We start from the raw sequence: 23,688 nt of genomic DNA, 5'->3' as shown, positions 1-23,688 counted from the left end.
CCCTGACTCAGAGGGCTGCATATTGGGTGGGGGGGCTGAACCCTTTGGGAAGGGGGGATCCCCTAGCTATAACAGGTTCCGTCGATCAATTGCTGGAAAGCGTACAAAAGGCAGCTTGTCTGCAAATGATGTACGATCGGGAACTCAAGCCGAACGTGAGCTCTCCAATGTTATTGCCGGTAGATCCCAAGCGGATGACGCCCCTAATACGGGATTCCCTGAAACCTATTGGGATCCAATTGCAGGGGAGAATCCAAAATGTGCCCCACGAGGAGAGAATCGCGGCTGCCTGGAGGGGATGGTAACCCCCGAGCATGGGCGGCTAGGGAAAAAGGTGTGGACCTGGGGGGAGGTAGCCCAGGAATTGATCAATTATGGGAGGAAATACGGGCCAGTCGGCGGGACTTACCAAAAAGTGGAAACTAGGGCTGTGCGGGCGGCAGAGCCAGCAAACAAGCCGCTGGCATTTTCTGGGAGGAGCCCAGACTTAGCCAGAAGAGAAAGATCCCTGACCCGGCAGGGACTATGGCAACTGGGGCTACAAAAAGGCGTGCCCCGAGACTTGATGGACGGGCTCCCAATCAAAAAACTAGAGCTCCTGGTACGGAGGTGGTCCGGACAGGGACCCCCCGTCAGACTGAAACCACCTTCCGCACCGGTGTTAAAGGTGGGGGAGGGGTTTGAGGGGGACGAAAGAGAGGCGGAAAACTAGCTCCTCCGTCCCCTCAGGGTGAGGGGGGAGGCGGAGGGTGGATGTTTATAAGACAACTCACCTGCAATAACAAAGGAGACTTGTTAATCACTGCAGCAGTGGGGCCGAAGAGAAGGCCCGTAACCTTTTTAATCGATACGGGAGCGCAAATTACAGCGCTAACACAGAGTGAGGCGGAACGGTGTGGCATCTCGGTCCCCTCCAAACACCTAGTAGTTTTAAATGCTCTGGGGAAGACCCAGACTGTGCCCATGACCCCAGTAACATTGTGGTTACCAGGGGAAGAGAGTCCTGTGAACACCATGGTGGCTGTGGGGCCTTTTCAAATGAACCTCTTAGGCATAGACGTCCTGAAGGGGAAACAGTGGCGGGATTCCCAGGGGAATTCGTGGTCTTTTGGCGTTCCTCAGGTCAGAAGACTAACCGGAGATTTCGGGGTGGCAGTGCGCTTGCTGCAAGCGGCGCCTCCCCTCCCCCCTTCCCGGCTGACTAATGTAAAACCCTATCCGTTACCTTTGGGAGCCAGAGAGGGAATTACCCCAGTATTGGAGGACCTGAGAAAACAGGGAGTTGTGATCCCAGCACAGTCCCCCTTCAATTCCCCTGTATGGCCAGTTCGAAAACCAAACGGTAAGTGGAGACTAACCGTAGACTATCGGCGACTAAAGAACAATACAGGCCCATTGACGGCAGCTGTGCCAAACATTGCTGAATTAATAGCGACTATCCAGGAGCAGTCCCACCCTGTGATGGCAACAATTGATGTCAAAGACATGTTTTTTATGGTCCCTTTGCAGCCTGAGGACCAAGAGCGTTTTGCCTTCACGTGGGAGGGACAGCAATACACGTTCACTCGGCTACCTCAGGGGTACAAGCACTCCCCTACACTAGCCCATCATGTGCTAGCACAAGAGCTGGAAACTGTCCCCATACAGGCGGGAGTCAAAATTTATCCATACATAGATGATGTGCTTGTGGGAGGGAGCCAGGTAGAGGATGTTGAGAAAACGCAGCGCGACATTATTGCCCACCTAGAGCAGATAGGGCTGACAATTCTGCCCGAAAAGATCCAAGCTCCCTCCAGCGAAGTAAGATTTCTGGGAATCTGGTGGAGGGGGGGGATGACCTGCATTCCCCCGGATACACTGTCCTCGTTGGACTCAGTTAAAATGCCGGAGTCCAAAAAGGATTTGCAACATGCTCTAGGGCTGCTTGTATTTTGGAGGAAGCACATTCCCGATTTTTCAATTATTGCCAGGCCATTATATGACTTACTACGAAAAAGGGCTCACTGGGAGTGGACCTCAGTCCACGATGAGGCATTGCAGCTGCTGGTTTTTGAGGCAAATGCTTACCAAGCTTTGGGGCCAATCCACCCCACTGACCCTATCCAGATCGAATGGGGGTTTGCCCGGACCGGGCTCTCTATCCACCTGTGGCAGAAGGGGCCAGAGGGGCCTACACGGCCCATTGGGTTTTATTCACGCAGCTTCAAAGACGCTGAAAAGCGGTACACCACGTGGGAGAAGGGGCTGTTTGTAGTCAGCCTTGCTCTAAGGGAGGCTGAACAGACTATTCGAAAGCAACCCATAGTTCTCCGAGGTCCGTTTAAAGTGACCAAAGAGGTCCTGGCAGGGACCCCGCCCCCTGATGGGGTGGCTCAGAGAGCCTCCGTACGAAAATGGTACGCACAAATAGAACATTATTGCGAAATCTTTTCCATAACGGAAGGAGCCGCTAAAGTATTAAACATACAAGACGAAGCAGACTTGGATAAAGAAAACCCCCAGCTTCCCCCTGTGATTCAAGTAGCTCCCCCATTTTCCAGTCAGATCCTAAATGCATGGTTCACAGACGCTTCCTCAAAGCGGGAAGGGAAAACCTGGAGATGCCAGGCTGTGGCGCTCCAAGTGGGGACTAAGGAGCAGATCATTACAGAAAGAGAGGGCAGTGTGCAGGTGGGAGAGCTGGTTGCAGTGTGGAGCGTATTCCAACATGAAAGCCAGGCTACTTCCCCTGTACACATCTACACGGACTCATATGCAGTGTTCAAAGGCTGCATGGAATGGCTTCCTTTTTGGGAGCAAAATGGCTGGGAGGTTAACAGAATACCAGTCTGGCAGAAGGAGAGGTGGCAAGATATCCTTGCAATTGCAAGATGGGGGGAATTTGCGGTGGCATGGGTGGCTTCCCACCAACAAGACCATACCCCGGCAGGCCGGTGGAATGCTGAAGTAGACGAATTAGCTCGGTTAGCTCTGTTACAACGTGCCCAGGTACAAGAAAACTGGGAGTACTTACTAGAGTGGCTGCACGTAAAAAGGAGGCACTCAGGGATCAACGATCTCTTCCACGAGGCACAAGCTCGGGGATGGCCGGTCACTAGAGAGGAGTGCAAAACTTGCATACCTTCTTGCGAGCAATGCCGTGTCCGTTTGGACAGGCACCCCCTAGAAAACGAGCCCCTGCACCTCAGGGAAGGAAAAGGCTTATGGGAGGCCTGGCAGGTCGACTACATCGGGCCTTTCCGAAAATCAGCAGGGAAATGTTATGTGCTGGTGGGAGTCGAAATAGTATCCGGACTTGCGCAAGCCCGGGCCTGCACCAAGGCGACCGGGGAGAACACGGTGAGGGCCCTCAAGGAATGGTTCGGAACCTTTCCCAAACCACAGGCTATTCCGTCTGATAATGGCTCACATTTCACTGCGAAAATAGTCCAGGAGTGGGCGGCTCAGGAAGGAATTTCGTGGGTGTTCCACACCCCATACTACCCGCAAGCGAACGGGATTGTGGAGCGAACCAACGGATTGCTCAAGCGCTTTTTAAAACCGCACAAACCAGGATGGGCTGAGCGGGTGGGGGAGGCAGTGACCGGTGTCAATAGCCGCTGGGGGACAAATGGATGTCCCAAAATTGCAGCATTTTGTCCACAAGCCCCAACAACCATACCCGCCTCCCAGAGCTCCGATCCCTCTGATATTCCATCCCATTCCCCTGGCCAATCTGTTTTGGTTGAATTTCCCACCGTGGGAGCTGTACCACTTACATTAGACACCCCGATAAATAAATATACTTGGAGAGCAAAAGATGCTAGTGGAAAGACCCACAAGATTCACACAAAATGGATTATCCCCTCCTTCTGACCCGAGGAGCGAGTTTGTTCTTATTTCTGTTTTCAAGGGCGGCGATCTGACCAAGATGCACCTACTGCTCTGGACCATCCTGATTCAAGGATGCATCCACAAAGGCGACGAACGACCACTCCCTCAACCTTCCCCCAACCCATTTAATCCCTTCGAGAACAACGAATTTGTGTTGCTGGCGAAAGCAGTAAGCCAAACTTTCAATTTAAGCCACTGCTGGGTTTGCGGAGGACCGCTAGGATTATCAAGTTGGCCGTGGACATCCACATCCCTCACCCCAGACCAGATCATAAGCAATTATAGCCAAACCGCGAACGACACGTGGGACGACAGTGGGAACTGGCCAATCCAATTTCCAGCAATGGGGCAATATTGTTTAAATCGTACCCAGGAGGGAGGGATTAAAGTGGGGGAAAGTAAATGTCGATGGACACTCACTCGTAAGCCTCTCGAGAAAAACAGGAATCTTTACCTATGGATGTGGCTAGATGAAACGGGGCGCAATCGGGGACTTCAGGGATACTGGTCAAATAAAAATGAAACTGTAATTCACCGACAACCCAATTATCCCCCTTACAAGCGAACCTGCAAATGGAAAGACACTTCTGGGGCTTGGTATTGTACCGGCCGAATAGGTGATGAGGCAGTCACATTTGTCAGCCCTCTGGGTGACAGAGACACAACTTACTTTCAATTCCCAACAGGGATGGATGGGCCATTTGCTCAGGGTGTCGGAGCTAAGAAGGGGCATTATTGGATCTGCGGGGACACAGCATATAAATCTTTACCTGCGGGGTGGTCGGGAATTTGTTATATAGGGATTATCAGACCTTTGTTTTTCCTTTTACCAGAAACAGGCGGACCTCAGTTAGGCGTAAAGGTATATGACAACCTCAGAGACAGAAGGGTTGCCCGTAAGACGCGATCCATTAAGGTAGATTTGGGTGGGACACAAAAATGGGGGAATAATGAGTGGCCTCCTGAACGAATAATTCAACATTACGGGCCTGCAACCTGGAACCCCAATGAACCAATATCGGGGGTGAGAGAACCAATTTATAACCTAAATCGAATAATCAGACTACAAGCGGCTTTGGAAATTATTACCAACAAAACCGCGGATGCAATAGGTCTTTTAACTTGGCAGTCCCAACAGATGCGCACGGCAATCCTTCAGCACCGCATGGTTTTAGACTATCTGTTAGCTGAAGAGGGAGGGATGTGTGGAAAATTGAATATTTCCAACTGTTGTTTAGAGATAGATGATGTAGGCGAAGTAGTTCTCCAGTTAACCAAAGATATCAGAAAAATAGCCCATGTCCCCTGGGCCCTCCCTTTCCCCTGGCTGTAAAGCGGCAGGGTTAGTCAGCACGTTGGGGATCACAGGATAGAGTCCGGCAGCCGGTGGAGTAGAGGGAGAAGGAGGAGGAGAAGGAGAAGTAATGACAGAGAGATCATCAGGCATATCAGGTGGAGCAGAAACTTTTGGAGCACAGTCCGGGGTACTAGCATCTGCTAACACGAGTGTTACCTTCGGCAGGTTTCTTTCCTCCCTCCCTCCTGGCTCAAATGCTCCCGCGCCCATGCCCAGTTCTCCCAAACATACCAGTAATCCATTCGACTTGGAAACCTGTCTTCCAGACGATTTTACAAGATAGTTAGTTCCTGCTGATCAAAAGTCCCTTGTGGTGGCCACCGTTCTGCTGGGTTTCCCTCCTTTGTCAGGAATGGGCAATCCTCCTGACACAGTTGGACCAACTGTTTTGTGGGTTTTTTTTAATTTTTGGTACCATCAATCTTACTCCAGTTTTCCAAAATTTCAGCTAAGGGCATCCCCTTTTCTGTGCCAAAATTATTCCCCATATTGAGTTCCTGAGAAGTGCGTCTTAAGCAAATCAGGCAGCGCACTTCCTTACCAGTAACACCAGCCCCTGCGGCTGGTGGGATCACACAGTGTCTTTCTCTCGCTCTCTGGGAACCGCACTCCCACCCCCTGAGTCTTTAACTGCTAGGACTGCTGTCCCTTCGCAGCGGGTGGCTTCCTCAGCCGACGGGCGCCCCGGTCGGTTCCCAGGCTATACGCACTCGCACACACAGCACTGTTCACGCTCACACCAGTCACAGTGACTCTAGACTTCTGTCTTGCAGTCTTGCAGTGCGCCTTATGCTGCTCAGGCTGCGCACCCCTTCTCCAGCCGGACCGAGCTGGGACTTCAAACCCACTCAAACCCTGGGGATGGGACTCACACCCGTCCCCCTGGTACGCCTTGCTGTGATCAGCCCGCGTACCCCTTACAGTGCACTGTTCCCAGACCAGAATTTAGAATTTAGGCGGGAGTTTAAGACTCACCTTCTCGGTGCCTCTCGGTGCCAAAGATCCCAGGTGAACTCACCCGATGGCGCCAGATGATCGTTTGGAGACGAGAGGCCGCGACAGTGGTCGCCTAGGGTCCCACCTGTGTCGCCAAACTGATACGGAAATTAGGCTTGTCGGCCACCACAACATGGCCTGACCCTAGGTTCCCACTGAAAAGTTCAGACATCGGCCAGCTCCCTCAGCACTCGTGGGTGTATCCCGTCAGGGCCTGTGGACTTGTGGGTGTCCAGTTTGCTTAAGGGATCCTTAACCCAATCCTCCTCCACCAAGGGAAAGTCTTCCTTTCTGCAGACTTTTCCCCTGGTCTCCAGGGCCTGGGATTCCTGAGGGCCAGTCGTACCAGTAAAGGCTGAGGCAAAGAAGGCATTCAGCATCTCTGCCTTTTTGGTATGCTTTGTCAGCAGGGCCCCTGCCCCATTCAGCAGCAGGTCCACATTTGCCCGTGCCTTCTTTTTGTTACTGAGGTGTTCAGAGAAGCCCTTCTTGTTGTCCTTGACACCTCTTGCCAGTTTAAAGTCCCGATGGGCCTTGGCCTTCCTAGCCCCATCCCAGCATTGGATTGCTGGTGCCTTGCTGTGTCGTCCCTCCAGCAGGTATTGGGGTGGTTCAAAACCCCCTGAGGACTAAGGCCTGTGACTGTGAGGCTGCTTCCAGCTGTCTGTAGAAGGCCTCATTTCCTTCTCCTCCCTGCTCAGGTGGCCTGTAGCAAACACCCGCAGCAGTGTCACCCATGTTAGTCTGCCCTTTAATCCCCAGTCGCCAGCTCTGTCCCAGCCCGGAGGGAAAGGCTGTGCCCCTTCCACGGCCCAGTGTCCATGGAGCTACATGGAGAGAGGCGGTAGAGCAGGAGGCCAGTTTTGGGGAGTGGGTACCAGGGCAGCATCCTGCCTGGCTCTGGCTCTGGCTCTGGCTCTTGCTGCGTGGGCATCCTCCCCACACTGTCTGCATGGGCTCTGGTGCACGGGAGGGCTGGGATGCATCCCCCGGGGAGGGCGCTCACCTTGCCTGCACGTGGGGAGAGAAGCCCCACGTCAGTAGTTTGTGACTTACTGCTTTTGTTAGGCTCTTGTCCTGCAAGATGTATTTTTGCTGCTCCTTCCTCATCTTCTCAAGGCCTTCCTGTGGGTAAATCAAGCCCAACCGTCTCCTGAGGGAGGATTTCATCTTAGAAACCGGTGAGGCACTTGTCCCTGTTGGCAACAGTGCGAGTGACTGCTCTGTCGCAATGGCTGCAGCCCTGAAGGACACGGAAGTCTAGGAGTGCTTGGAGGTGAGCAAAAGAGTAAATCTCTCAGGCCCTGCCTAGGAGAGTTCCCAGCTGGAGTCTAGGCAGTGAGCAGCAGGCTGCCTAGGAGAGACAGAGTGCAATGTGGGAAGAAAGGCAGATCTGTGTCAGAGCTGCCTCTGCTGGTTTCATCCTTGAGGTGCTTGAGGAAGGAGAGAGAGAGCTTGCGTCTTTTGTGGGAGACAGGAGTTGGATGCCAAGAGTTTATTTATGGCTCTAAGGATGCCCTTGGGGTTCCTCAGTTTTGGCAGTGCCACTTGTTGTGCAAAGGGGAAAGCAGTGAGTAAATAGGAAGGCTGTCGCCTGAACAGGGGCTTGAACCCTGGACCCTCAGATTAAAAGTCTGATGCTCTCCCAACTGAGCTATCCAGGCTTGCTGAGAAGAAAAAGACACCCAGCTCCGGAGCCCAGCCCTAACTGGCAGAGCAGGGGCTTTCTGAGCAGGTCTACAGAGAGAGAGAGAAGAAAACCCTAGACCAGCAATGAATACCTTGCAGGGCTGACTGGGTTAACATTTCCCGTTCACATTTTTGTTCCGAAGAAGGTACTTGCTGCCAGGCTGCACGTCAGACCTGCAGTCTCAGGAGGAGTTCACTCCCACTCAGCAGTGCAGGACGCAGGTGGGAATGCTGTGGCTCTTCCAAGGTGAAACCCTGGGCTGGTCAGCTGTTAACAAACCCCTAGCCCCGATGCCAGCCCTTGGAGGGCTCTCTTGCCCCTTTCCTCTGCTCCCATGCAAGGTCCTGGCAGAGCGGGTGCCTCCTGAGCCCCTCCTGGTGGCTGGAGTGATGGTGCTGCGGCCCCCCAGCACCGGGTGTCCATACTGCAGCGCCTTTTCCGTGGGGCAGGCAGCACGAGAGCAGTCCCTCCTCCACACACAGCTGGCCCAGGAGAGGCATATCCCAGGCCTCTGCACAGGCCTGAGCATCCCCACCCGGGGCGGCACCACGGCAGAGGCGCTGGCACCTCTGTGTGAGCCCTCTGCTGCTGCTCGGACCCTGCAGGGAGCAGGAAAAAAGCACAAGCTTCATGGCCAGTGCTGGGGAGCTTTGTGTCTCTGCCCTGGGGCAGGGACCCTGGGCCCAGAGCCTGCCGCTGTGGAGAGGGGAGGGTGGGTAGATGGGCTGGTGCAGGCAGGGCCAGGGTGGGCTTTGGCAGGACACGGCTGCCTCAGGAACAGCACCTCTCCGTTTTGGAGAGGATGGCTCTGAATGTTTTGAATTCACATCTCTAGGGAGCTGGCAGGATGCTACCCAGAAGGCAAAATACAAGCATCCCATTGAATGGGGGTGGGGGTGTAGCAGCAGCATGCAGTCTTTCTGGGCGTTGGTCTGAGAGGCTTGCTCTGCTACCAAACTCCTGGTGCCTTTTAGTACAGCTGGCTCAATCACCTGTAAGTTTGCCTGGATACTTGCTGACAATTTGGTGGCGCTCTAAGTAGGGTTGCTTGTGGAAGTGTGTTGAAGTCCTGCTGTGGAAGGATCGGTATTTATTGTAATGCTGCCTTTTAGGAGTCTGTTCCTGGTCGGAGGCAGTGAAAAAGTGCCCCGGCAAAGGAAAAGGCTGCAATCAGAATCTCACAATCCCAGCAAGTGAGTCAGCAGCCGGAGGAACTTTTCCCAGCCAGAGCCGCTGTCTCCTAAGGTCACAAAGGCAATCCCAGACTTCTATGGAAAACCTGCCTGTGCTTGTTGTTGTGCTCTGGCATCACAAGGCCCTCAAGGGTAAAACCAGCAGAAGCAGCTCAGACACAGATCTGCCTTTCTCCCTAGATTGCACAGTGTCTCCCCTAGGCAGCCTGCTGCTCACTGCCTAGACTCCAGCTGGGAACTCTCCTAGGCAGAGCCTGAGAGAGTTACTCCTTTGCACAGCTCCGAGCACAAGAGTCTTCTCGTCTTTGGTGTCCTTCAGGGCTGCAGCCATTGTGACAGAGCAGTCAGTTGCACTATTGCAAACAGGGAGAAGTGCCTCACCAGTTTCTAAGATGAAATTTTCCCTCGGGAGAGGATTGGCTCCTGGACCGCCAGGAGCAGATTTCCTCCAGGAGAGGAAAGATCTCCCCTCAGTAGAGAAGGATCAGCTTGGAGAACATTGCCAAAACCAGCTGGGCACACAGCAGTCCTTGGGTCCTGATGGGATGCTGGCAGGGTTTCTCTCTTTTACTGTACTGGCTCCACTACTCTTTAATATCTTCATTAATGACCTGGATGATGGGACCGAGGGCACCTTCAGCAAGCCTGCAGACAATACGAAACGGTCGTGATAGGCTGGAGAAATGGGCCAAGAGGAGTCTCCTGCGGTTCAGCAGAGGGAAACGCCAAGTCCTACGCCTGGCGAGGCATAACCCCATGCTGCGGGAGCTGGGAGCGTAGAGCCTGGAGGAGAGAAGGCTCAAGGGGCCTCTTGTCTTACGTGGTGGAGGGCAGAAAAGAAGACAGAACCCGACTCTTCTCTGTCTGGTCGGTGCCCAGTGACAGGATGAGAAGCACTGGCTCCAAATACGCCTTGGCTCCAACTCCTACCGCCACTGCCCACCTCAACCTGAGCCGCCTAGCCCTCTCACAGGGCTGGAGAAGCTCCACCACCCCCACCCTGACCACCCCCTGCCAGGGCCTGCCTGGCACCTGCCTCTAGCCCTGGCACCCAGGTCCTCGGCCCCTTACCAGTGCTCTGGCCAGCACAGCCGTCACACTCCCACAGGCCCGTGGCATCCCCCACGGAGGAGCATCGGCGGTGTGTCCCGCTGGCAGCGCACGAGGAGCACAGCAGCAGTTGCCATGGGCTGGGGAAGCAGAGAGGCTGCTGAGCAGGGAGGCCCCAGCAGGGAGTGATGCCAGGGAGCCCCCCAAGGACAAAGTGGCCAGAGAGCGGCAGTGCCCACAGAGCTTCCTGGCCTGGCCCCACCTGGCTGCCAAGAGTCCTTGCTCCCCAGGTCCTGGCTGAGACAAATGAACCTCGGCAGAACCCAGGACCCTGGGGTCCTTCCACCTTCTTGCAAGCCCTTCAGACATCTGGCCAAGCCACTGCTAAGGCATCTGCCTCCTCTGAGGAGGCTGGGAAACTGCTGCTGCAGAGGCTTACCCCTCCTCTTCTGACTGCTCCCTGCCTCCCCGGTAAAGGCACTGGCTGGCATCACAGTGGCTGTATGTTTCATATAGGTCTTCCAAGTTCTGCTCCTCCTCCTCCTCCCAAGCCAGTCTTCTGTGGGAGAAGGAAGGAAAGGACATGAGACTCCCTCACCCCTTGCATCGGTCAGATCCTGACTGCAGGCCCCTGGTCTTCTGGAGCCCTTTGTTTGCATCACCTCAGTGAAGCAGGGGACTAGGCCAGCAGGACACGTGGGGGCCAGGCCTCTTTGGGAGTCCCACCCAAGCCTTGCTGGGCCCTCTTCAGGATTGACGTTCCCCCTCTGCAAAATGGGACTGATGCCGCTGACCTCTGCTCTCAACTGCCTGAGATGCTTGCAGGCAGAAACCAAGAGGGAAGAGCCCTAACGGGAGTTCAGTGGGAGCCCTCCTTGCCCCAGAAGAGCTTTGAGGGAGAGAAGCTGACCCCAGGAGAAAAAAAGCCCAGAAAGCAGCTGGACAATCTCACGGAACAACAAATCCCTCCACAGCTCATAACCACCAATGCCCTAATTCTTCCTCAGCAAGCCCCTTTCCTGTGGGAGGAACAGAGTACAGGACATCCCTGTAGGCAGAGCTGTATCATCCTCTCCTGCAGGCAGCTGCTCTTGCTGGAGGTACAGCCTGTGTGGAGGGACTGTGGGCTGGGCGGGAACAGCTCCCTGGCCATTCTCATCTCTTCTACGCATGGCGAGAGGGAGGAAGAGAACCAACCTGTCAGGTATGCGGATACCCAGGCGCCACATCTCAGGCAGAAACTTCTCACGGTCCTTGCACAAGGGACACGCAAAGTGCTTCAAAGCAGAACGGAGAGCATGTCCCTGCAGGAGAACGACTACCAGTGTGAGCGGGACACTGCTGCTGGGCACCTCTGGTGCTTCAGAGGTGGGAGAGGGGAGGGTCTCCTACCTGGATGCAGCCTCGGTGGAACCAGGCGTGCTTGCAGAAGGGACACACCATGGTGCTGTAGGAGGTCCTGTCCTCCACGGGCTCCATGCAGATGATGCACACGGTGTCCCCGTCTTGGTGCGTCTCCACTGTCTGCTGTGGGCGATGCTCCCAGCACAATGACCTGAGCGAAGACAAAGAGGGGAGCCTGGAGGAGCTGCAGGAGTCCTTCCTTGTCTCTGGATGAGGCTTCCCATGGCTGTAGAGGCCATCACCACTGCAGTGCTCTGTGCACATGTCCCTTTTCACATCCCTTTCCTCCCAGCGTGTTCCCCACCCAAAAGGGCTCCGCATGTCCTGGCTGAGGCCTGGGCTCCACACTTGCTTGAAGGGCCCTGGGGCACTTATGGGGGCTTTGCCTGCAGGGTGGAGGCCTTGGCAAAGACACACGTTTGCCAGCCTTCAGCCCTTAGGAATCCATCCTGGCCCCCCAGGGGGCTGAGACCAATGGATTGCTAGGGCATCGCTGACGGCACACCCTCCTGCTCAGCTCCAGCACCACAGGGAAGGGGGAAAAACGGTACATGAGCCCTCCATGTCCTGGATCAGGCCCCAGGGGACATTTGCAGGGGTCACTGCAGGGCAGAGCAGGCAGGTTGCCCAAACGCTTGGCCAGTGAGGGCAGCGGGGAGCAGGAGGGGATTTTAGGCACGGGAGGCTCCAGCCCGAGAAATGGCAGCCCTTACCTGAACTCCCCAAAGAACTGCGAGACGCAGCCCTGTCTGGACCCGCAGGGGAAGTGGAACTTGCGGGCGCATCGCTTCTGCTGGCATGCAACGGTGGCCCCCATCTTTCCACAGACACAGCAGGTCTGCAAAGAGCACAGCAGCACCCCGCTCACCATCAGTGACATTGGTCAGGGACCCCGAGCTCTGCCCTGCCCTTCGGGGGAGGACACAGGGCTCTCTGGACCTGGCTCAGCTCACATAGGAGCCTTCTGTTAAAGAACCCTCTTTTCCAGCTTGTCCTCAAAACACTCTGCCTATGATCTTCTTGGACATCAGCATCAGCATCAGGTAAAGAAACCAAGCTGTTGGAAACTTGCACGGGAGGAGCCGACGGAGGGAAGACCCAGACGCTCAATATGAGTGATCAGTGTACTTCATCTTTATTAGGCGTGATCTTCCTTTATATAGCATAGGACTAATCAGGCTCATACATATTGCAAAAGCTGAGCTCCTTATTGGTAACAGCAACTTGGTTTACCCAGCAACTTCTGCATTACATCACCCGCAAGTTCCCAGGACTAATCATTGATAACACCTTGGAGCCAAGGACAATGTGTCCTTGGCTCTAGCTGTTTTTACTCTCATACGGGACTTGGCTCACATCAACTGTGTGCGATATGCACTTAGTTCTGCTTCCTTTATTTGTTCAATCTTCACATGACCTCTGCCCTCAAGCCAGTCCTCCACAATTCCCCCGTTTTTATTTTGTGCGAGAAAGACTTTTTTAGTTAATTGTTCAAGCTTTTGTGTTAAGCAGCCAAAAATCACTCTTACAGCAATTAAAATTAATACAATTATGAATAGAATACATAGCCCTTCTTTGATCAAGCCCAAAATCCAGGTACTCACATTACCAAACATCTTTCTAAACAGATCATCAAACCAATTATACTGTACGGTGATTCTCTGGGTGTGGTTCTTTAGCCATTTCAATTGCTCATGGATTGACTGTCCATGATCAGAAAGATTAAAACAACACATTCCTTCAAAATCTTCACACCCGCGTCCCTGTGCTAAAAGCAGAAAGTCTATAGCTGCTCTATTTTGCAAGACTGCATGTCTCAGGCTATCCATATCCTGTGACATTTCAGAGAGAATTTGTGTAGTAACATTTGATTGCCTAACAGCCCAACAAGCAAGTTTATTTAGATTAGACATGGCATGCGCAACTGCAACGTTAGGAGCTAAAGCTGCGGCGAAAAATCTTTCCGCAGGCCCCCATAATTCTACATCATCAGCGCAATCTGAACCTAGTTTTTTCAATTCACGTTTGCCTCGACGATTCTCACTTCTTCTATGTTTGATTGCTGGTGGTTCTTTGTCGTCCCCGAATACACACAAATAGTTTAGTACGAATAGGGTCTTATCAATTTTTTCCTTGAATAGTTCGTTTTGGTTGTAACAGTGGTGCTATCCATTCTAGTACAATGGGTTCCGCCAACCCTCTTTTTTTCCCCCCGTTTTTATTTTGTGTTGTGTAATGGCTCCCATTAGGTATTGTGGGCCACATAAAATAGTAAGATCAAGTGGCTGATTTTCCAGGCGCCGGTGCGTAGCACGCGTAGTAATTAGCGATGCAGTTTCCTGGAGTACCCGTTGCTGTTCCTCTGTGAGCGTGACGGCAGCCGCTGGGTCTGTTCCCTTCAGCAAGGGGCGTAGCAGATTTAAAAGTTCATTAGGAATGCCGACAACCGGACGGATCCATTGGAGGTCTCCTAATAGTTTTTGAGCATCATTGAGTGTTCTTATGTCAGTCCTGATTGTCAATTTCTGTGGTCTGATGGTGGCATTCGAAATATGCCAACCTAGATACTGCCAGGGGCTGGATTCTTGTACCTTTTCCGGGGCCACCACAAGTTCCTTTTTCTTTAATTGTGTGATTAGATCAAATTTTTGTTCAGGAGAAAAGGGGTTTTTTGTGCCAACAATATGTCGTCCATGTAGTGATATATCATGGTCTCTGGCCACTGTTGACGTAACGGTTGAAGTGCCGCATCGACATAGAGTTGACAGAGGGTTGGTGAGTTTCGCATACCCTGCGGTAGTACTGTCCATTCAAATCTTTGGTCTGGCCCCTCTCTATTGATAGCAGGGAGTGTAAATGCAAATCGCTGTTTATCATCTTCATGGAGGGCTATAGTAAAGAAACAGTCCTTTAAATCTACGATTAGCAGGTGCCAGCCTTCTGGGATCATTGCTGGGTTGGGTAACCCTGGTTGTAAAGCACCCATGTCATGCATCTGTCTGTTTGCAGCACGTAGATCGTGTAAAAGTCTGTATTTGCCGGATTTTTTCTTGATCACAAATATTGGGGTATTCCAAGGGCTGGTAGATAATCTTAGATGACCTTGTTTGTACTGTTCCTTTACTAATTCATGTGCTTGAATGAGACTTTCCCGTTTAAGCGGCCATTGCTCTACCCACACAGGCTGATCAGTCCTCCAGCTGAGTGGGATTGGGAAAGTCCAGGCAATGGCCGGTGCTATAAAGGGTGTTCCGAGGTAAGCACCATACCCATCTGGGCAAGGATATCGCGCCCTATTAATGCTTGCACTCCTTCAGGTAGGGGTAAAATGGAAACGGAGCAATTAACCACCTTGTTCCCTATAGTCCATTGTAGCGTCGATGATTTCCGGGCGAGGGTGACCCCGCCTACTCCAGCTACCGTGGAGCTGGTCTCTCGGGTTGGCCAATGCTGGGGCCAAATCTTAGTGCTAATTATTGATACATCCGCTCCAGTGTCCAATAAGGCATTAGTGCGTATAGATTCTTCTTTATACTTTACAGTCACGGTTTGTCGGGGCCTTTGATGCATTCCGACAGTCAGTAATACTACACTTCCAGTGGAACCAAAAGCACCATAGCCTCGTGGTTGCTCTTTCGCTGGTGCCACCCCTTCAGTCAGGTGGGGAAGCGGAATAAGTTGAGCTATTCTCGATCCTTGTGGTATGTGCATAGGTGGAAACATTGCTGAAACCACAATTTGTAATTCCCCCGAAATAGTCCTTGTCGATCAATCCTGTCAAAACTTGTAATCCTTTCATTGTAGCGGACGATCTTCCAATCAGTAAGGCACCTACCGGCTCATGATTAATAGTTACTGGTCCGTAGACATTCGTCCGGATTCTTGTTGGCTTTGTATCCAATAAGGTGGCGTCTACTGCTGTTGCCAAGTCCAGTCCGAGACTCCCTCTGGTGGCTGGTCGAAGACAAAGGGGTTCATGCCGTTCGGAGTGGAGCTGGGCGCCGGCTGAGGTGGTTATGTTAACTGCGGGGGTTGCTGAGTTGTTGTGGTGAATGCCGCCTTTTGTGTCGTCGCGGGGCGGCTCGTCCCGCTTCTCCGGGCGTTTCCCGAGCCAGCCTTCCAACAAGCCGCTCCATCATGTTTGCTGCTTTTGCAGTTGGGACACCATACTCTACTAGCTTGGCATTCTCTGCGAAGATGACCAACAACGCCGCATCGGTAGCAGCGTGCCGATCGTCGATCGGGGGGGTATTTCCGCCGGGATTTTGCAAAGGAGCAAGGGCAGCGAATACCTGTCTTTGATTCTGTTGCATATTATCCCGCAACGCCTGTGCTTGCTCTCTCATGCTCTCTCCTAATTGTTTCACCGCCTCTACTAGCATAGCTTGCGGTCCTACAGGTACCTGCGCCATTCTTTCTAGCCCCTCCTCAATAGTCCATGTTCCCGGGAGCGTGGCTAAAATACTACGCGTTGAAGGGCTACTATTCTGTATTGCACATTGTTTCAAGATAGTCCCTTTCAGATAATCTGGTACCCCTGCTGCTTGTATAGCATTGGCTACTCTGTCAATAAATAAGCTGAAAGGCTCTTCCCGGCCCTGCTTTATTCCCAAATAAGATGGGATACCCCCTGGCTCCTTTAATTGATCAAGCGCCCGCCTTGCTAGCTTCATTGATTCTTTAGCTTTATCTGGTCCCAGCAGGGCCTGCGCTTCTAAGCGGAAATACGCGCCTATCCCCATCAACTCATCTAACGTTACTCCATACAACGGGTCCCCTGGAGCCCTTATAACAGCTACCGCTTCCTGGCATACTGCGTGCCAATGCGCGTTAAACAGCAGCTGCTGATGCTGTGTTAGTATTAACTTCATTATGCTGCGTATGTCCCCCGGCAACAATATATTTGTTCCCCAAATATAATCCAACATCTGTCCGGTTGGTTCCCCCTTTATTCCCGATTTTTTTTTTTTTTCTTTTTCAAACTGCTTTTATTAGTGGTTTCTGACCATTAATATCATAGAGAAAAACTTATTTCACATTGATAGCCTGAGATGGGTGTCCTCAGATAACTGTGGCCAAAGAGGGGGGGGGAGAGAGAGAGGGGGGGGGAGAGAGAGAGGGGGGGGAGAGAGAGAGGGGGGGGAGAGAGAGAGGGGGGGAGAGGGCGGGGGGAGGGGGGGGAGGGAGAGGGGGGGAGGGAGAGAGGGGGGGGAGGGAGGGGGGGGGAGGGAGGGGGGGGGGAGGCGCTGAGGGAGGGAGGAGGGGGGATCTGCCGCATGGTCAATGTTGCTCCTTTTGGCAGGCCTGTGTTCCCAGACCCTCCCTGGGCAATAGTAAAGGTTCGAGGGGGGTGATGGGTATGGGGACACAGGGGACACCTCTGCATGCGGGGGTTCCTTGAACCCATCGGGGCTTCCCAAACGCTCCGCGGCGGCGACAGCTACTTTCTTTTTTTGTTTGTTTGTTTTTGGTTTTGTTTTTTTTCTTTTTTTTTCTTTTTTTTCCTTTTTCTTTTCTTTTCTTTCTTTTTTTTTTTTTTTTTTTTCTTTGAGGTGCGAGAGCATTAGTAACTGCCCTCCACGGCTTCATCAGCTTTTTTGCTGTCTTGTTGTCACTTATTACTTCATCAAACAACTTGTCCCCAAATTTTTTCCATTCAGTTTGTTCGAACATGGTATCTGGGTTAACAAAACACCCCTTAGCCACTCCGTAAGCTAATAGCCCTGGGAGTTCCTTATGACATTCTATTCCTTGAGTACCTCGCTTTTCTAAAAAGCATCTTAATAAATAATAAGCCGCTTGTCGCTCCGTGGTTACTCACTTACCGTTGCAACCTTTGCAAGACCTGCGGCGAGACTTTCTGGCAGGACCCCGTCTCGTCCTGGGCACGGACCCCCTTTGTTTGTGTCCTCTCCACCTCCTCTGTAACTCTGGCACGTAGACCCCCTTTTGTGTCTCGTCGCCTTTAGCACAGCAGGACCAGCTGTCTCTAGCACTCTGTCGACTCCTGAGTTTTTAATCACCGAGTCCCTGACCGGCAGGGTCCCTGTTCGGGTGCCATTTGTTGGAAACTTGCACGGGAGGAGCCGACGGAGGGAAGACCCAGACGCTCAATGAGTGATCAGTGTACTTCATCTTTATTAGGCGTGATCTTCCTTTATATAGCATAGGACTAATCAGGCTCATACATATTGCAAAAGCTGAGCTCCTTATTGGTAACAGCAACTTGGTTTACCCAGCAACTTCTGCATTACATCACCCGCAAGTTCCCAGGACTAATCATTGATAACACCTTGGAGCCAAGGACAATGTGTCCTTGGCTCTAGCTGTTTTTACTCTCATACGGGACTTGGCTCACATCAACTGTGTGCGATATGCACTTAGTTCTGCTTCCTTTATTTGTTCAATCTTCACATGACCTCTGCCCTCAAGCCAGTCCTCCACACCAAGCAGGTGACCCTGAGCTTGTGATGGGGAGCCAGGAGCGGCAGCAGGCAATGACGTGCAGCTAGGCTCTCCCTCCTTCATTAGCACCGCTAGGGAGCTGGCTGCCTTCTTGCAGAGACAGACATGCAGGAGCACTTGGGACACTAATGCAAGCTGGGCTCGTGACCTCCTGGGACTGGCTAGGGAAGGCCATGAGGGAGACCTGTCACAGCAACACAACCCTCCTCCCCTGCTAGATCCTCACCTTCTGGGCTGCCCGATTCACTGCCTGCCTGATATCCTCAGGGAGGAACCGGCAGAATCCATCCTCATCCGTGCCTCTCTGGTAAAGCCCTTCAGCAAGATACTGGAAGGCAGAAAAGTGCAGGAGCTCATCAGGTCAGTGAGACAGGCACCATTCTTGATGGCTTGTCCTGAGCCTTGAGAGACAGCAGGGGCAGGCAGTGCTTAGCTCCCCCGGGACTGGGCGAGCTGCAGTAGCGCTTGCCTTAGACCTCATTCTGAACAAGAAGGCATAGGGAGGGCCGAGCTTTGGGTGTGCTGTGGCTTTGCAAGCTGCTGACCCAGGGAACTGTGCAGAAGAGCTGGTGGACACCACTGCACAGCCATTGCTCAGGAAAGCAACTCAAAGAGACCCTGGGGCTGGGCGCATTCTCTTTTGAGGACCAGGTCAGGAGGGCTGGATCTCCCACACACACAGGGAACAGGGTCAATCGGCAGCATCCGGGTGGGGAGGCTGTGCTGGGAGCGCAGGAGGAGGAGTCGGCACCTACAGGGCGCCTGGGGCTGTGATTCCACGCATGCACACATGCCCCTTGGGGTGCCAGGGCAAAGCTGTGGGCAGCCCCAGGGGAACTCACCAGGCAAAACTCATGTGCACAGAGGCCGTCCTCCTGGCACGTCTGCCTGTAGACATCCGGCTCAGAGTGCGCACGGCGACACAGCACACACTCTGGAGGCAGGGAGGGAAGCAGCGAGGGAGAGCACACATCACCACCACTGAGCACCTCTGGAGGGGCTGGGGAGAGTCAGCCTGAGGATTTCCCCCAAGAGAGCATCGTCTCTCGGCTGTGCCAGGGGGTGCAGCAGGCCTGGAGCCGTTGGCAGGGCCCGTGGGGGCCTTGGAGAGGAAGGGGGCATTGCTGGGATGTGCGTCACAACAGGCGCCCAGGAATGCGATGGGCAGGAGGTGGCAGACAGCCTGCGGAAGGGTGTCGCTGGGTCTCAGGAGTCAGAGCACCTCCCCACAGGCCGTGGGGCTTTGCCTTCACAGCCGGTCCCCGTCCACTCCCACGCACATCCCACTCCCACGGAAACCCCAGCAAGGTGCTGACTCCAGCCCCCACCTCTCCCCGACTGTGCCACGCTCTGGCCCAAAGCAAGGCCCCTCCAAGCTCCCCACAGCCTCAGAGGCTCCCGCGCTCTCCCTGCCCTTGCCTTCCCCTTTCCTCCCTGGACTCCTGGAGCACAGCAAGCTCTGGGCAGCGCCTGCCCTCCCCACACAGCCCGCCCTCCCCACACAACAAGCCTCCTTGGCTGAAGTTCAAGAGGGGCCCTGCAGTGGGGCTCTTGAGGACCTCCTGCAGCCCATTGCCACCACTCCCAGCTCTGCACAAAAGTCACCCCCACAACACCTTTGCCCGGTTTCTGTGAGCTGCCGGGATACTTTGCTCTCACCATCCTCCCTCGACTGGCGAGCCTTCCGCTTCATGGCGGCCACAGTGCAGGTCGGTCCTGAGAGCTCTGAAAAGGTCCTGCCACAGCTAGGCTGGGCTTTCCCCTCCAGAGGCTCCTCTGCCGACCCTGAGGGACGAGCAGGACAAGGGGGTGACTGCAGCACAGCACCAGGACCTCAGAGGCATGGGCACCTGCTCCCTCCCTCAGCAGCACCCACCAAGCCCCTCCGCTGCCCTGACACTCAAGCAAGGCTGGTGCTGCCCAAATCTCTGTCACACCACAGCCGAGGGGCACTGCTGATGGGCACGGGAGGCTGACAGCCCTTGAGCTCTGCGGCCTCCCTGAGAAGTGGCATTGTCTCCCCGGCTGCCCTTTCCGCCCTGCGCAGGACCCCCGATCCACACCCCTCCCCAAGCCATCCCTCTGCGGGACACCTGCCCCCACTCCCCTCACCTCACCAGGTTGCTCAGAGGAGCTGCCTCCCAACCTAGTGCCAGCCAGACACCAGGAGGCCTTTATCTCCTGGCCCTGGTGACCCGTGTCATCGCATTGTCCACTGTGACACCGTCACCGTGTCTGTCACTGGGTTCCATGTGAAGAAGAAGTCTGGGGGCCAGAATCTGGGCACAAGAGCCCTTGGCGACCCTGGCAGACAGGGATTTTGCTCCTGCGGCTTCTTCAGACCCCTCGCAACAAGCAGACCCTGCCGTTCAGGCCCCTCAGAGAGATGGTCGACAAAGAGAGCCTCCCATTGCTCCCTGGCTCTGGGCAGAAATCCTCCACTCCTGGGGGCTGCCTTTCCCTCGCACACCCTCGTCTCTGCCTGCCAGTCCTGCTCCCAAGCTCCCTTGGCCTCCTCCCTGATGGCAGGCACAGGCACGCCTCCATTGCAGGCACAGCTGGGGCTGGGCAGCGCCAGGGGATTCTGTCCTAGCGCCTAAAGCAGAAACATCCACCCCAGAGCCCCTCTCTGCTGAAACCTGCCCTCCCACAAGTGCCCTGACCTCGAGAGTGGGGGCAGAAAATGAGGGAGGCTCTGCTGTCCCTCCTGCCCTCTCTGCAACAATCAGACATGGGCCTCTTGGATCACTCCTGGCTCTCCCCAGTGCCTGTGCCCTTGCGGGCCTCTCTCCTTCTTCCCACCGTGGGGTTCCTTGCAGTTGTCCGGAAACATGTCCAAGACAGAAAAGGCGAATGCCCGCAGCTGAAAAAGGGCACACAATTGGACATTTCCATACACGTGCCAGGCATGCTTCTCCCAGCTCTGGTGCCAGCACTGCCTCTGCCTCTGGTGCTGCAGCAAGGGAAGGTTGCCTTGCAGGCCTGGGAGGAGTTTCAGGGCTCTTCCAACCCCATCAAGCTGTCAGCCTCTCCTCATAGACTCTCCCTGTTTTTATCTGCTTCTGCCACATCTCCTCTCTATGAAGACAGGTTTCAAAATGGTATGAGCACTGCCAAACAGCTAGGAAGAATGTCAATGTTTAATGGACAGGTGTTCACACCAGAACTCGTAGGTTTTAATTCATAAAGTGACCATGGCCTAACTGAAGAAAAACTACTTTGTTCAAGGCAGGAATTATTCTTGTTGCTTACTTGGTTTACTGACAGGACAGACTTATTTTGCTTCTGAGTTTGAAAAGTTGGCTCTCTAAAACCAATGAAAAAGCTGAATGCTTTTCTTGAATAATGAGGACATTGACAGCAGCAGCGGGAGTCCTGCAGCAGCATGCCTCCCCTCAGCCCCGGAGGTGCCGTCCCTAGGGACTGGCCAGTCTGGACCTCCATGTAGTCTTTACTCCTCAGCGAGTGGGGCCAGGGACAAGCCAAAGAGGGGCAGCCATCAGTCCCCCAGAGTTAGGTGTAATGTCTTAACTGTGCTCAAATGAAAACAGAAAGAGGGATAGGCCTGCGCTGTAACACCCAGGTGTGGCGTGATGTCGGCAAAGGAAAGGCCAGGATCTCCGCTTTCCCTTGACGTGACAGGACACGCCATTCCCCTCTCCTGGCAATTGCAGTATAGACTCTTTGATGGCCTCCAGTACTGTGTGTTTAGGTTTGGAAAGAGGACTCTTACTTGCAGACAGTCTCGAAGGAGGAGGAAGTGATGCAGTGAGAAAAGCAAGCCTGCCACATGTCTATCTACGGCACTTCTCTTGGCATTTGGTAGAAAGGGACAGACTCCTAGTGAACTAAACAGTGCCCCAAAGCTCAGTAAAGCAGCATCCGTTAAACTAAAGCAAGGAGCTGCTTCATGTTTAATCCCATCTGTGCCAGTTCTGCCTGAGCCCCAGGAGTAACCCAGAGCAGGACACAGCTCAAACACTTGCACCACCCGAGAGCTATTTGAGAGCTTCTGCATCCCTCCGCGCTCTCATGAAAATGTCTATGGACCCTGAACTAGTTTCATCAAACAGAAAGTTCCTTTCAGATACCTCTGCGGGGAAGAAGAAAAAGATCCTGAACTTGTGGAGTCGCAACTTGCCTTTAGATGCCCCAAAGAGCTGTGTCCTGGAAGCAGAGCCAGGAGAGAAATGCAGGCAACACGAGAGTCTCACAGACACCCACTACGCACTTGCCATGCAGCCAGAAAACAGGCGTTGTTGTGACCTGTGGTCATAGCCCTTCAAAGCTGGCGCAGACAGTTGCGTTCAAAGGACACCTCTCACTCGCACCAGAACAACAGCACAGCCTCACCCTCATCCTTTTCGACAAGAGACTCACCCCACAGAGGACTTTTTTCTCTGCTCCGTTTCCTCCTTCACTTGCTCTCCAGGGAATGGCTTTTGTGCTGCTTTGCCTGCTCCATACTCTGAAAAAGACAGCTTGCTGGGAGGAGATGGTGACCTAAGAAAGTCTCTCTGGGGGAAGAATTTCACACGAGAGGAGCAGAATGTCTGATCTCTGTGGCTGGTCTCATAGGCATGACTTTGTCACATTCAGCCTGAAGATCCTCATTTTGAAATTCCCAGTTTTGAAAGGGAAATGGAGCTTTGGCACAGGTTGGCAGCCCTTTGACAATCATCTCCAGGTCATTTTTCTCCTCAAATTCAAACACAGTAGTTCTGTGAGGAACTACAGTGTTCTTTCTGCCCTTTGAATTCAAGGTAAAATTTGTTATTCACAAAGCCAATGGATTTCCCTAGCTTTTGTCTCCTTCCTGCACAAACTCCTCAAACAGAAGAGCAGCTTGCAACATATGCTCGGGAATGGAGTGCAGTGAGAAAGTGTCCTTCACCAGTGTCAGCTGCAACCCGTGGGGCGAGCACCAGTCAACTGCAACTGGTGGTGCAGGGCTGTTGGGGGCTCCTGGTCCAGAACAAGTCCCCAGAGATTTGCCATGCTGGGTGAAATACAGTCCCAGGAAGCCCTTTAGACTATCCCATACATCCCATGATAACCTTGGCTCTGCTTCCCTAGGGGTACGGACAACAGGGAAAGCTACACAGCTCTGTAAGGAGTCAGCTGTTACATTACCTTTTTTGACCCTCTTATCGCTAAGCTCTTCTTTTTTCACCTTTGTTGCTTGAATAGGCTTTGCACTGTCTTTCACAGCAGGTTTCATGGCTCTTCTCCAAGGCTTAGTCTGAAGCTGAAACCTGGAAAGAAGGCGGCGGCACCAGGTTGAAGTGAGAACACACACATTCCCTTTGCAATTTGCATTAGGGATCTGGTCACAGAGGTCTTTCAGAGGTGCTGTCAAGTCCAGAGTGTTCCAAAGCAGATGACGCAACATGCTTGCAGATGATTTGAGAAAACTGAGTCCAGTGCCTGGAGGGGCATACATCTGCCTTCCTGCCATTGGATACCACCTCTAATCTCTTATTTATAGAGTATATGGAGAACGGACTGGTCTCTTTTTCTCCAGTTAGACAAAACCATGGGGAAGGCTAGTCTTGCCCTCCAGCTCACTTGCAGACCTTCCCTGACAAATGTCAGTGCACCTGTAAAGAGTAAACTCCACCCTCTCGGTGGTTACTGGAGTTGCTCTACAGCCCTGGGTG

General features: G+C 53.4%; 1 protein-coding gene and 1 non-coding gene across 2 annotated transcripts; both read right to left on the bottom strand.

Annotated features, from left to right (window-relative positions):
• Positions 1-7,817: 7,817 nt before the first annotated feature.
• On the bottom strand, positions 7,818-7,890 carry TRNAK-UUU (transfer RNA lysine (anticodon UUU)). Its single transcript has one exon. It is a non-coding gene; the product is annotated as a tRNA-Lys (tRNA).
• Positions 7,891-9,693: 1,803 nt separating this feature from the next.
• LOC135329083 (PHD finger protein 7-like) lies at positions 9,694-23,249 on the bottom strand. Its single transcript, XM_064516389.1, has 8 exons — positions 23,162-23,249; positions 19,677-19,813; positions 18,255-18,356; positions 12,277-12,401; positions 11,552-11,714; positions 11,357-11,463; positions 10,599-10,718; positions 9,694-9,754 (listed from the first exon to the last, which is right to left on the bottom strand). Exons 1-8 carry the CDS (start codon positions 23,247-23,249, stop codon positions 9,694-9,696), a joined length of 903 nt encoding a protein of 300 aa, XP_064372459.1.
• Between the last annotated feature and the right edge of the window lie 439 nt (positions 23,250-23,688).

The sequence above is a fragment of the Dromaius novaehollandiae genome, chromosome 8 (assembly GCF_036370855.1).
Source record: "Dromaius novaehollandiae isolate bDroNov1 chromosome 8, bDroNov1.hap1, whole genome shotgun sequence".
In the NCBI taxonomy this organism is placed as follows: domain Eukaryota; kingdom Metazoa; phylum Chordata; class Aves; order Casuariiformes; family Dromaiidae; genus Dromaius; species Dromaius novaehollandiae.
Note: the sequence above shows the minus strand (reverse complement) of the source record. Positions and strands in the feature narration are given on the sequence as shown.

What these genes read in the sequence shown, in the direction of transcription:
- LOC135329083 (XM_064516389.1), bottom strand. Translation starts at nt 23,249, where the DNA reads ATGAAACCTGCTGTGAAAGACAGTGCAAAGCCTATTCAAGCAACAAAG. An exon ending in GGTATCCGCATACCTGACAG is followed by an intron (nt 10,719 to 11,356) that starts GTTGGTTCTCTT and finishes CTTCTCCCACAG; the next exon opens with AAGACTGGCTTGGGAGGAGG. An exon ending in GAGCAGTCAGAAGAGGAGGG is followed by an intron (nt 9,755 to 10,598) that starts GTAAGCCTCTGC and finishes TATTGTCTGCAG; the next exon opens with GCTTGCTGAAGGTGCCCTCG.